Source organism: Xiphophorus couchianus, chromosome 3, assembly GCF_001444195.1.
Source record: "Xiphophorus couchianus chromosome 3, X_couchianus-1.0, whole genome shotgun sequence".
Taxonomy (NCBI): domain Eukaryota; kingdom Metazoa; phylum Chordata; class Actinopteri; order Cyprinodontiformes; family Poeciliidae; genus Xiphophorus; species Xiphophorus couchianus.
In genome coordinates, this window is record NC_040230.1 from 20,474,650 (window position 1) to 20,488,818 (window position 14,169).

The 14,169-nt window shown below is 39.2% G+C and overlaps 1 protein-coding gene across 25 annotated transcripts in view; it reads right to left on the reverse strand.

Moving 5' to 3' along the window:
- Positions 1-13: 13 nt before the first annotated feature.
- The window catches only part of LOC114142248 (focal adhesion kinase 1-like), a 62,160-nt gene continuing 48,004 nt past the window's right edge, over positions 14-14,169 (reverse strand). For 11 of the 25 annotated variants that reach the window (XM_028013408.1, XM_028013407.1, XM_028013400.1 and 8 more), the window contains 11 exons: positions 12,066-12,143; positions 11,764-11,952; positions 11,242-11,367; positions 8,063-8,125; positions 6,020-6,059; positions 4,683-4,786; positions 4,479-4,487; positions 2,708-2,863; positions 2,462-2,542; positions 2,294-2,379; positions 14-1,891 (listed from right to left, as the gene is read on the reverse strand). In XM_028013408.1, the coding sequence (XP_027869209.1) occupies positions 1,765-1,891; positions 2,294-2,379; positions 2,462-2,542; positions 2,708-2,863; positions 4,479-4,487; positions 4,683-4,786; positions 6,020-6,059; positions 8,063-8,125; positions 11,242-11,367; positions 11,764-11,952; positions 12,066-12,143 (1,059 nt within the window). In that variant the 3' untranslated portion in view covers positions 14-1,764. Of the gene's footprint in view, positions 1,892-2,293; positions 2,380-2,461; positions 2,555-2,707; positions 2,864-4,478; positions 4,488-4,682; positions 4,787-6,019; positions 6,060-8,062; positions 8,126-11,241; positions 11,368-11,763; positions 11,953-12,065; positions 12,144-12,856; positions 12,896-14,169 lie in introns of those variants that run through there. The other 14 variants (XM_028013401.1, XM_028013420.1, XM_028013418.1 and 11 more) reach the window with 6 other exon arrangements.

The window sequence follows — 14,169 nt, forward strand, 5'->3', positions numbered from 1 at the left end:
AAAATCCAACCGATTTTCATCTCAACATTGTTTTATTTTTCCTCCTATTTAACAAGATGGCAGATTCAGCCAAGAAGACAAAATAAAAACCAGTGTTTACTATTACGGGTTCTGTACAATTCATCAGTGATACACACCAGTATAGCTTACAATATACCAACATGAGCAGAATTACGCAACAACACTGAGATAAAATAGTTTCTGATGATTCTCTTTTTTTTCTTTTGTCATATGCGTATGTTTTGAAATATTTTAATCCACATCAGACCCAGATGTTCGATCTCCTTCCATTGCTGGTTGAACATGAGACGAACATTTGGGTTTATTTGGATTAAATCCATCAAAACAAGTGTTTGTTTATTTTTCTTTTTAGGTGCTGTGCAAATATGCTCTTCTCCTTACCAGTATATCATGCTACACCAGTACGGTGGTCAGGATGTTTCCTGTCGTCACGCTGCAGGTGATCAGCGCAATGGGTTCCAGTCTGCATTTTCTCGTGGTTATGTTTGTTTACCTGTGAGACTGTTGCTAGGAGGGGCATTTTTAAAGTGTTGCACCTGACAGAAACGAGGAACTCACAAAGGTTCTGGTTGTGGGTTTGGCCCAGCAAAGTGCAGGTTTGGTGTCGCTGAAAGGGTGATCGGAAACACGACGGCGTAACGCGGGTTTTCCATGAGGAACAGCTGTAGTGGGAGTAAATATCACAGGAGGGAGTAAAGAGGAGTAGATGCCTTACTTACATAAATAGGTTAAGTCTAACGTATTTCACCATTTTTGCTCATTCCTCTTTCCTGGGATTGAAGTTACAGGAAGAAGACCATCACTGCTTCAAAAACAACATATAAAACCATGGAGCCAGCCAGCCAATGAAAAGAAAAGAATAGATTAAACTGGGAAGCTGAAAGTGTCCTGGAAGTGGTGGCGTGTCACCCAGACAGATTTGAATTCTTCACATTTAGAGTCTTTAAAACCAGCTCAGAGAAGAGCGGAGGAAGACCGATGAGAAGCAAAGAGTCAGTCGAACAGAGGCGAAGGAAGAGGACAGTGTGCTGTTTCTCCAGGGACTCCTGAATGGTAAATTCCTGTTCCTCCCTCTGTCTCCTCTGTAATTTGAGTTTATAAATAGAAGCTGGTGAGACAGAGGAAACACAGGAGAAGACGACAGGCTGCTGTTCCAGAGCAAACTCCGTCTCTCTTGTTGAAAACGTCCGTATAAAGTAACATCTGGGACCGAATCAGAGCAGAAAATATCTCTGAGGTCTGATCTGCCAGCTTTCTGTTTTCACTGATTGGAAAGTTCAAAACCGAGGTCGGAAACTTCCGATTGACTTCAACAAAACACTCAGACGGCTGCTGGCTGAAGTCCACTCCCTCTGTTTGGTTTCACAGAGATATGTTTCAGATTAATCACAGTCCAACGCGCCCTTCCCCCTGATGTCAGCAGCTCAAGCTTAAAAATCTCTCCCATGATAGTGTTTGATACCGTTATAAGCTTTTATAAACCTTCAGATCCAGCTTAAAAATCATCTCAGGTCACCTTCTCTGCCAGGGGAGCAGCCAAGTCTCTGATTCAGGAAGTGTTTCTGCTCTGATCTTTTATTAAATAAAGTCACAGTGGTTAAAGTAGGACTGAGGAAAGTGATTGAACCAGAGTGCAGCCATTGTCCACTCCTGCTGCTCTGAGGACTGACACACACAAGGTATCCACGAGTCTATAGTTCTCCAATAGAAACTGTAGAGGCGCTCGGTCTCCTGTAGAGGGGGCTAGTGAGGGCGGGAATGGGCCATCATCCTCAACCGCGACTGGTCGATGACGTCCAAGAGGTTCTTGGCATCAACGGCGAGAGCGTGAGCCGCCGTCAGCATCTGCTTCTTGTAGTCTTGCTGGAGACTAAGATTAAAAAAAAAAAAAAAGTATTTGTTGGTGGAAATCTATGATAATATTAATGATAATGTGTTTCCAGATAGTTTAGTCTACATGGAGAAAAGCAATGTTGCCTCATCAGCATAAAAGTCAGAAATTCTGGACAGATTTCAGCTGTTTTTCATCTAGAGGGGAAGAATCATACCACCAACTTCAATTAAATAAAACAGAAGTATTTGCCACATAAGTTTGAACCTGATGTAGATTTTCACTAAAGATCATAAGATTAATTTAATAACTCATTAAAGTACTGCAACTTGTAGAGAATAGGACAATTTCCTGTTAGAACAATGAACTGTGCCAAGAATCCACACTGCACCTCTCTGCTAAAAGGAAAATGGTTTTCAATTAATGCTATGCTGGCATTACCTTGTCATCACATATTGTTGGGCTAACTTCATCTTTCCAATCAGCTCTGCCAGGTCAGAGTTCAACAGCTTCTGGGCCATCTCAATCTGTTAAAGGCACAGAGCATTAAAACGTCTGACGCAACTTATATTTTCAGTCTGTTAGTGAAAGTGCAGTTGGTGTTTCCACCTCTCTGTGTGTGCTGGCTGGAAGTTGAGGTAGAGTCTCATCGACTGTGGCCAGTAACGTCCTCAGAGCCAGACCCACATCCTAAGAACAGATCTGAAGACTCATTAGGATTATATTGAAAACATTAAAAAACAACAAAAAAAAGGGCTTACAAAAATGTAGATGTGTGGGAACTAATAGGCTTTTATGGAGGAAGTGAATCAAAAATCCATTAGAAAGTGAAACGGATGGGTGCGGCTCCGTTACCTTAACCATCGGGATGTATTCTTCTGGAGGAGCCGGCTGAATCTTGCTCGACATCTCAATCACAGCTTTGACCAATCCCGTCACGTTCTCATACACTTTGTCATTGGAGCGGTCCAGGTTGGCGGTGGGGGGTGGGCTTATCTCCTGAGGCTGCAGCTAAACAAGAGCAAGGTAAAAAACAAAAAAAACAATGAGCGGTCGCCTCACTGAAAGAAGAAATATGAAGAAAGTGATCTGAAGAAATTATACAAAACACACTAAGACACTTCAATTATTTAGGTCGTTCTAATTTTTTTTTATAATGTTCTTGATATTTTAATACATAACTTTGGACCTGTTTTAGAAGTAGTTGGGTATAAAATCTGTATAAAAAACCTTTAAACAGTGTAAACAACATTTTCACTGTTTTTATTCTACTAACAGGGACCAGTTATATTAGTGGAACCGCTAGGCCTGTCAAAGAAGGAGTGGAGAATTGTATATGGAGATTCTTACTAAAGGGCAGTTTGAGAACAGTGGTGCCTTTATTTCCTTTTGCAACCATTCCAAAGAATAGCAATGTCAGTGCTTAGTTTGGCATTTTAGACTCAATTTACGAAATACTGTTGAACCTGAAATTGCTTTTATAATTTGAAGATGCATTCAGTTAGCAAGTCAAAAACTAAAATACTGCAGGGTAACATGTTAAAATAAAAAAATAAAACATGTCAATTAAGCATAAATCAATACAAAATGTATTCAGTTATCAAACTTTGCCATCTAGGACATACAGTCTCTATCTGCTAAACTTTAAAGTAAGTTTGAGATGCAGAAGGAAAAACTGGAAAACTATCAACAGAGGAGCTACGTATATCAAATGTATTTATACACAGTCCTCTATCTCTGCCACTAGATGGCAGTGTCACATCAGGTCTGTATGATGACACGCTGAACCAAATCTATAGTCTTAAAAACTTATTCCAATGTGCTGATAATGCAGTTCATCTACTGTATCTGGCAACCTGCTAATACAAACATTTAATAAAAATGGAGAATTTATTTCCATACATTTCATACTGAGTCACACTGTGTCAGTACAGACATTCGTATTGAAGCTCTTGCATTTGTTTCACATTATTTTGACAGATTGGTTTTTGTATTTGTGTTTTCAGTGTTTCACCACTGAATATTTAAAGTATTTTTTGTTATTCTCAGTCTGCTGTAAGGAAATGCAGCGTTGTCACAAAAAAAGATGAATTATTTGCTTCATGCAAATACTCAATAATACCACAATAGCTAATACCAATAATTTTATAAATAGCAATTATAATCTTTGTTAAGCACAAAAACTAATCAAAATATGAAACAACCAAGAGACAAACTAAAACTCAATGGTTCAAAAAGTGGCCATTAAAAGTTTTTTTTTTTTAATGGGTAAAAAGTGGAAGTAGTTTTGGTCAAACTTGCAACCTTTATGACAGACTCAATAAAACAAGAAAAAAACAATATTAATTGACAACTAGAAAGGTTCTAAAGACAAAGAAAAACGAGATTTTTGTTAGCTAAAGTAAATTTCTTACAGAAGTATTTTAACCAGAACTTCGTTAGGTTAAATCCACAAATATGACAGTTAGTTTGGAGGGAAAACAACTAAAACTCTACTACACTACACTACACACACAGCAAGTAATGGAATGCACATGTTATTTGTTAATAGTACAGAATGTGACTGAACAGAGAGAGAAGTGAGACACGATGTACAGTAGACACACACAGACAGTGTGCAGCTTACCCGCCAGGGCTAGGGGTCAACAGTAAGGAGGAGAAGGAAGGGAGAGACGGAGCAGCCAAAGATAATAAGATAAAAAAAGGAAAATATTAACAGTTTTCAGCATTAAAAACATGCAATGTGTATATTTAAATCTTGCATGTGTGCATGCTGCTACAGTTGTACAAGAGTTGAGATCGCATGCTCTTATGGTTATTATTTCTGCACCTTAACACCATCGTTGTAGCTGTCTCCAGTGTTTAGACAAGCCAGGCTACCCACTTGGCTCTGGGCTCCCGGTCGAGGAGGCTTTTTGGGGGGAACCACATGGTCTGCAAAAAAAAAAAAAAAAAAGAAAAAAAGACAAAAGTTACTTAGAAGTTCAAGAACAAATCTAAATCTGGTGACAAAAAAGGGAATCATCACTCTGCTGTGAAACTATTTTGAAGCAAAGCTTTCAGATCTGTGCTACTGAAGTTACAGAACTGTGTGATAATACAGTGTCATGCAAAAGTATTCATACCCTCAGAACCTTGCTGCAAAATGTAATTTTACAACAACAAACATCAACATGTTAAGTTTTGATGTGATGGACAATACAAAGTAGTTTAGAACTGTAAAGTGGTGGAGAAATGATAAATAAATGATAATTTCTACAAAAAAAAAAACAAACTGTGGCGTCCATTTGTATTGAGCCATCCTGTGTCAATTCTGTGCAGAACCACCTTTCACTGCAAGAGGTCAGTGTCCTGCTCAGTCAGATTTATAGACCATCAATTTGCAAGTCTCGTCACATGATCTCAATTGGATTTCAGTTTGGACTTTGACTGGACCGTTGAAACACCATCACACTGTAGCTCTCAACAGGGTTTCTGCACCAATCAGGTTGATCCATCTTCCCAGCAACACAGTCAAGCTCTGTCACAGAAAAGTGTGCCCACAGCATGATGCTGCCACCCCAATGTTTCATAAGATGGAGAGCTTAGTTTTTGTCTTGTCAGGTTACGCCCACCTGAGCTGCGACTCTTTTCAGCTCCTCCTCATTATTTATGAAATGTTTTAAAACCTCCACAATGGTTACTAAAAGCTTAGGACCAAAATGATAACAGAGTAATGTTTACCAACGCTGAGGAAAGGCTGGCTTTAGTAGTTCTTCTCGCTGTTTTTTTTTTGTTTTGTTTTTATCCAATAATTTCACAGAATCTGACAAAATGACACCATGCTATTAAATTCCTTTGACTTTTGCTCAGTTGAATATTAAGGTAACTATTATCTGTCACTGAATGGACTGAAATGAACTTGCTCTGATCGTAAATGTATTTTTCCAACTCTAATTAAACAAAAAAAAGATTTTGTGCATTTATAAAAACTAATAAGCTACATTTTTTTCCCTGTAGATAAATAATATTCAATAGGAATAAGGAAGAAATGGCAAAAGCAACATTTTTGATAGAGTATGAATACTTTAAGCAGTCCACTATATATCTGAGGCTACATATTATTGGAGATGAAACAAGAGAGCTGAACAATAGTGGTTAGGTGAATTAAAGAAGTGTTCTCGTTACCTGATTTGCCAACAGGTTGGTAAATGTGCTGGTTTCCTGTCTGCACAAAACAAGCAAAACATGGGGTTAGTGATTGGACTGTCACTGACATAATAAGAGGCTCTGCAGGAAATTAAAAATGCGCTGGCCAAAACCAGCCATGGAGAAGAGAATCCTATTTAATGTTAATCACACGACAGCCGCTCTCATTTTTGTATGCGGAAAGTTTTCAGTCACCACCGCAGGAGGGCCGCCTTTGTTTTCACTGCTGTGTGGTCTGTTCACTTTGGCTAGTGAAGCTATTCAGATTCATTATTCACAGACAGCAAAAAGTGCACATGTCATGAAAACTGCAACATGTTCACAATAAATATATTTATGATGCATTTCAGAGGTTAAAATCTTGTCAACTTGAGTTGCTTATGTTTGCTTTTAAAATCTGAACTTGGCATCTTTGTTTTCTTATTGTGAGAAAACAGAACAGACTGCTTCAGAAGTGCTGGTGCCAACAGGGCGTCGGGGTTTGACAACCACCAACACCCAAAAATACAACACTATGGGCAATTTACACACACACACACACACACGCACCCCCACGCGCACACACACACACACGGGGATGCAGAAGAACTGGGGAGATTTTCCCACCACAAACCACAGCCATTCAATGGGAGGAGGAGGATGACAAGCACAGAGATGAATTACAGAGACGGAAATATCTTGCATGTGGCAACTTCAGACTGCTACAGCAATTTCTGCTGGCATCTGCTGGGAACTGATGCACAGTGAAGCAGCTCTCTCTTCAGTTCTGCTCGACCCAAATTTAGAAAAGGTAACAAAAAATATCAATATCGGATCAATGATTAAGAAGTTCACCCTTAAAAGTATCAAAAAACAAACTAAAGACAAAAGCAAAGATAGAAGTCTTTACATGTGGATTATTATTTGAGTATTATCAGCACCTAATCAGAAATATGTGGGATTGAATGTTTTCAATTCAGATTCACTTTGCTTTATTTTGTTGCTGAACTCATTTAAAGACAGCCAGGATTTATCATTCTTCCGAAACAAGATATGACTGACTCTAAACTGTGTGAACACTTAAAAAAAAGTTCATAATATTATGAAGTGATCATATTGTTATTTGAAACCATCTTAACCTAACAAGGTTCACACAAATTTATCTCTCTTTTTTTACATTTTCCCAACAGTTTTGCATATTTTTTATTTCAAAACATTCACCCTCCAGGGATTTGTTATTGCATATTCCTCAATTCATCAAAAAACACAACACTGACGGTGGCTGCTGTGGAAAATGGCTCTTACCATTGCTTTCTTGACTTTGATGTTACTGATCAGTAATGCTTTAAAAACTCACAACATGGGCTCAGGTTAAGCATGACAGGTACGGTTTAAAACCTAATCTACAGGCCAAAAAGCAGTGCTGTTGCACTTTTGGTTTTCTGTCAGTGTCACAAAAATCAGCTGGAGAAAAACTGATGTGATGTTGGAAATCAACAATAAATTTAAATGTAAACTCATAAAAAACACATTTAAATTTAGTTGGGTTTTTTTTGCAATAAAATCTTCACATTTTCTTCTCATTTTTATCAAATTCCAAACCAGCTGACTCTCAGGGAAACCAGTAACATGCAATTAAAGTGACATTACAGCAAGCAAACTTGAGTCCAGCTTGCAGATTATTATGATCAACACAACTTCCTCTAAAGGTGCTCTGACACTCTGAAGTTGAGTATCAGAGCACCTGGCAGTGTTGCTGAGTGACTGCAGCAACACTCAGGCACAGAGAGAGAAAACAAAAACGGATTTATTTTCCTGCCTTCTATTAATATCCAGTAATGCTGTGAGAACACGTTGACCTCAGAATTGCTGGCCCTTGCCCGTGAGGTCACTTCCTGCTCCTGGATCTATCCGTCCAGCTCCAATCAAAACAAACATGAGGCAACCGAAAAAGCACCAGTAAAAAAAAAAATTAAAATAAATCTGGCAAATATTGACAGCAGATGAAATGAATGGTAGCAAAAACAGCTAAAAGTTACTTACTGGGGGCTGCAGTCCGCTGTCTTCTCTGTCCAGACTGCCTCTAGAGCTCCTTGTGTCTGGTTTCTAAAACAGCACAAGTCGTAAATAACTTTATGGCTCCTTTTATTAACAATATTCACATTTAAAGTTTCAACAAAGCAGCTTCTAATATCACACAGTTAAATTATCCCAACAACGCTGAATGATTGGGTTTGCTTTGTTCCTGAGGAGCAGCGAGTCACATTGCTCCGCTGCTTGTGACTTGAGCTGAAAACCATTTTCATTCCTGGGAAATGCCCCGAGAGAAAACCACATAACGGGCGGCTATTAGCTCCCGATCCTCTGCGCCGCTCAGGCAGCAGCAGCATTTAAAGGCTCAAATAAAAACCTTCAACATACTGCTCGGAGCTACAGAATCTTAAGTGATTCAAGATGCTCAGAATTTCAATTACCCATAAATATTTTGGGCTCAAAGACCAAAATCCCCTCTCATCAGTTGTCCTTGCATACCAGTTTTCCAAGACAGGACTTGAAGACCAGCATTGCCGTGAAGTTCATTAAAAGTTTCCCAATGAATCAAAGGTGTCCTGGAGGATTGAGCCGTTTTGTTTCTGTGCTTATCTTGCGATTTCACAGAATTGGCCTGAGCGTATCCATGTCTGTCTGTTCTAACAGTTTTTTAAAAATCTGATTCAGCTCCAGCTTTCTGCCTCAAGTACACTTATAGTCGACTCTGAAACACGGAGAGAAGGAGGGAGAAAACCAGGAGGAGGGTAACAAAGCTCTTCTCCCTCTCTCCACCCTCTCACTCAACTAACAGTGTTATAAAAACCGGCCAGTCTACGGCAAAAACTTTCTCATGTGCACACTCCTTCCCCTCCCACACACACACACACCCCCACACACACACAATCTGATGCCTCCTCAGCTTTTCAGTAATCTTGTGTGTTGTTGGTTAGTGGTTATGGGTCAAAGACAGACTGTTGACTGGGCTGTCAGTCTGTAAGCCTATCATTAAGCCAGGAATTCACACAGGCCACACCTGCCTCCAAACTCTCTGACACACAATAAAATTCTTGAGCAAAAACCCCACACAGCCACTACCATCGCCGTTCACAGACAAATGCATGAAACATGAAGCACTCCTCCATTCTGCCAGCCTCAAAGAAATAACACACAGTTGGGACTGCTCCGTTCGCATACACCCATTTTGTGTTTGGGGTTTCTATACTATCAGTTGTGGTTCAATGTAAAATATATTCCAAATAATCAATTTTGGATTGATTATTTGATTACTTCTGACTTACTTTGGATGCAAAGGATGATTTGTCCAACGTTAGTGAATACAAAATGAATATAGCAAATATTTAATATAATCCTCAATAGGCCTGTCACAATAAACGATAAATCAATTAATCGCAGAATAAATTAAAAGAAACTCAATAATTTTCATTTGCTTGATTTATCACTTTTCTTTCTCTTTTTAAAAAAACAAAGTGATAAAAGTCGTCAGGCTGGTGCTTCGTTCTCCACTAGTCCTTTTTTTAAAAAAGATATTTTCTATTTACAGAGACTTCATAATTAATTTTATTTGTCGTTTCTGTTGTTTTTTTTATTTTATTTTATTTATTTTGGATATTTCAAATGTCTTCCAGTTCCAGTATTTAAAAGTTCATTACAATTTAGAGGTTATTGATTTTGGTCTCAAAACAACAATATCGTTTATCGCAATAAGTTCTTGAACAATTTATTGTCCAGCAAAATTTGTTATTGTGACAGGCCTACTCCTCATTTTAATTTAGTCAGTTCTATTTTTTGTTTAATACCTCCAATAACAAGAGATCAAAGCATCGTGACCATTTACGATCATTTATTAGGAACAATAATAGTTCCTATTATTTGTTGATGATGTACTACAGGAGGTTTTTCCTAACAGACTCAGAATTGGCCAACAAGTCAGGTGGATTGCAAACTGTATCAAAAGGCCATTCGCATCACTCTGTTGAAGCCATAAATCTGCGTTTTCACAAATAAAGGTAGTTTTTTACTTTTTACCCTGATGCTCACAGTGAAAGAGAGTGTGTTTTGTCTGCTGCTGTCTGTCTGTGTTATGTGACCTGCTCTGCACTCTGTGATCTGAGAAATTGCTCTAAACTCTGCATAAATATGCTCAGTTTTGATCATCGTCTGGTAAATTCTCAGTAAATTCTCAGGGCGCCTTTGAAACTGACATGATCCAACTTCCAAGAAGATGTTTAAATATATTGCTTGTTAGTAAAGAAGTTACTGACTCCAAGTGTAATGCACCGACAGTCACAACCTTGAATATACAAAAACATGAGAAAGTGAACAGAGCAACTTAAAAAGAAAGGATGACATCTTTGAGAAATGTGGCATGCACAACATAAATGAACAAAGAATAAGCAAAAAATACACCAGAGAAAATGTGATTTTAATGGGCATTATCTGGTAACCACACGCCATTTTTGCTGGAAATAAATGCCAGAGTGATTTTGTTTTCACTTTTATGAACAAACGTTTCTTTATTTGATTCCAAGACGCAAATGTAGCCATTTCAGCAGCATGTTTTTTCAATAGTGCAGAACCAGCTGCTGTCCTGGTGTAACACTTCTTCATTTAATTACACACTTAAAGGAAGCTTATTGGCCAAAATCATAGGTTTGGTTGAGTCACAGAAGGATTTTCAAACCGCTTCTAAATTTGTCAAATTTGTTTTATGCCAATAGATTATTATCAACACGAATCATAGCTGGTTTTGAAATGGCTTAAACATTTCTGACTTGATAATTTGATAACAAGAGTTAAAAAATGTTATGGTCAGGATTTAGGTGTTGACAAAACTTGCGGTGGAGCCTAATGAGATCATTTCTTCTCTTCACTGACTTCATGTCTGTGAAATTGCAGCTGAAAGCTACACACCTCCCTAGATTACGAGGTTCAGTGAGTGAACCATGACTTGTACTTTAAGTTTGGAGGTGATTAAGATGTGGATGCTTGATCTATTTTACTGTGAATTTAATCAATAAATGTTACATTTTCGGACTAAATCAATGTTAAACAAATCGCCAGGGCTTTGAGCTGATTTTCCGCTGCAAGCCCTCTTTAAACGCGCCGCCGTTGTGTTGAGCATGTGTCAGGTGGGCCAGAGTGCATGTTCCACTGTGTGCTGAGTGCGTTACCAGCAGCCTTTCCTCCTGCTCCAGCCACCTCTGATCCTCCTCCATCTGCTGCTGTTGTATCATCAGCTGCTCCTCCATTAACAGGCACTGCTGGCCTACACACTGCTGCATGTCTACTGCCCTGTCCTACACACACACACACACACACACACACACACCCCAACACATGAAGGTGGAGCAAACAACAAGCATGCATACCCATAACGTACAAACAAAACAAAAAAAACATACATTTGGCCAAGAGGCGACACATGAAGACAGATGGGCAGAAGATGGATGAGAAACTGAACTGAGATGATGGAGGAACTCAATAAAAGTAAAAGATGGCAATGGTGTGCTGATTTGTAGAGTGTACATTGGTAATCTGGAATGCCAATCTGGTTCTTTAAGCAAAGTGGTGGTTCACCAAAGTGAACAATAATTTTCTGAGCATCAAGAAAAGATTTAAAAATCATTTTTGATGAACCAAACCAGAACCTCTTCTCTGTGTGTGTGCGTAACCGTAGCAGCAATGCCTCTTACCTCCATTGCAGAGCCCCAAAGAGCCATGTCGGTCCCATGCGGCTGAGGAAGCAGCTGTGCGTGTGAGTGTGTGTGGACGTGGTGGCGGGGGTGCGTGTGCGCGTGGTGTGTGTCCACCATAGCGGCTTGTGGAGGGTACAGGGCGCTGGGCACAGAGGGCAAGGTGTGTGGGCCTGGATATGCTGCCATCTAATGCAGAAAGGAGAAAATAGAAAAGACAGATGAGAAGTTATCTTAGCTGCGGTTCAACCATAAATGATTTACAGCAACCATGATCAAAAGGAAGGAATCTGTCTAAATACCTGGTAATGTACAGGATGCTGAGGACTGGGGTAGAAACCTTCACTGGAGCGGGGACTGGGGTAGCCTGGTCTACTTGGCTAAGAGACAGAAGAAAAAAAACAACTAATTACATAAATGAAGGTAAACATAAAAATATAAGAAGAAAACAGTAAGAAGTGTAAACAAGGAGATAACCCTGCATCAGGTTTTTCCTAAATTACCCACTAGAGGTTACAACATTCAAAAAGTCAACACACAAACCCCCAGCAGATGTTTGTGTGGTCATGTTAGCCGTCAGTCAACACAGGGAGCACCCACAGGGCTGCAAATCCAGCAAGCTGTTAGTGAAACGCTCAGAAAAACACCGCTCCTGTTACTACGACAACCTACGACAGTCAGGTTATCAATTAAAGAAAAATGTGCTTGTGGACTGGCTGGTCACTGTAGATGTGATTTAGATTTAGGTTAGATGTGATGCGAGTGTGTTAAGTGTGTCGCTGTTCACCAAAGACCTCTCTTTCACGCAATCTGTTACTGATGAGGCTGAATGAGAGAATTAGTGGATTAAATAATAGTTTCGGCTCATTCCAAACATCTATGGAGGCTTTTCAGGATTCTAGGAGAAAGCAACTCCAAAACTTCACTTTATACAACTGGAGGACTTTCAGCTAAAAGCAGAAGTGCTTGGTGAACCCACAATGTTCAGTTTTTTCTCAGCTGGTTTGCAATGAAGCTGTTGGGTTTCTCTTCCCATAATGTCAGGAGAGATTTCTTTAAAATCTTTCTAGCACAACAGTGTTGCAGCCTCTACCTTCCACAGTCTCTCACAGTAGCTTTCTCTGGACCACACCTCCGACAGCGAGACAGACACAAAGACGCACGGGGAGAGAGAAGGAGAAAGCAAAGTAAAACGAGGAGGGGAGAAAGGAAGGGGGGGGGGGGGGGGGCGAGGAAAGTGGAAAAAAGTGGGTGAAAAAGAAGAAAGAAAGAGAGGAAGAAACAAAGAAGCTAGACAGGACGAAAACACTGAACACAAGATGCAAAGTGCCTTCTGAAAGTATGCATACCTCTTTTTCCATTTAAAATGTAAATGTTTTTTATTTGTATTTTATGTGATAAAGTAAGACAAGGTAGTGCACAACATTGAAGTGAAAGGAAAGTGATGCAATGTTTTTAAAACTGTCTAAAAATAATCTAAAGAACTGTGTTACAGTCAACCCTCAGGCAATTTTCTGTCTCATTTGAATGCAATTACAGTGGCAAGTGTTTTTTAAGGTCACTGAACAGTGTGACCGTCCTCTGCAAAATAGGCGGGACTGGATTGGAAGGGTCTACGAACAATATTCAAGTCTTGCCTCATATTCTCACTGTAAGTGAACCTTCGCTCCAGTCTCACATTCAAACATGTTTTCTTCATGAATTGTCCTGAATTTACCTCCAGGACAATTCATGGAGCTAAATTCACTAATTGAATTATGACCAGATTTATAAAGCTGGTCATAAATCCTGACCAGCTTCTCTTTCCTCCCTCAAGAAGAGCGTACCCACAGCATGATGCTGCCACCACCATGCTTTATTGTGCGGATGATGATGAGATCAGCATGTGCATGCAGGTCAAAAAGTTCAATGTTGTTTTCATTTGACCATTTGACCTCTTCCGCATGTTTGCTCCGTCTTCTAAATGGCTTGTAAAAACTGCATTTTCAGATGGTGGGTTGGACAGACCGAAATGTTCAAAGCTTGGGACATTATTTCACAACCTTTTCTTCCACTTCATAATGATCTGCCATTTTGCACTGGTCTACCACATTAAATTACATGTAAGCTTGTTGGACAAAATACAACAATGTTAAAAGGGTATGAATATTTTTTAATAGCCGCTTTATGCAGGATATAGTTGCTCTAGCTGTGTGTTTATTAGGCTGCTAAATAAAACTAGTGGCAGTAATTTTCTGCCTGATGTTGACTGAACATCTGCCTGATTTTGTTTCTAAAATCAACTGATTTTTTCCTAAATCAATTGATTTTAGGAAAAAATAACATACAAATAAAAAATAATCAAAGATTGATTCTTTTGTGTGTCTTATTGATAACTGAATGATAAGTCAGGTCTAAGAAGATGAA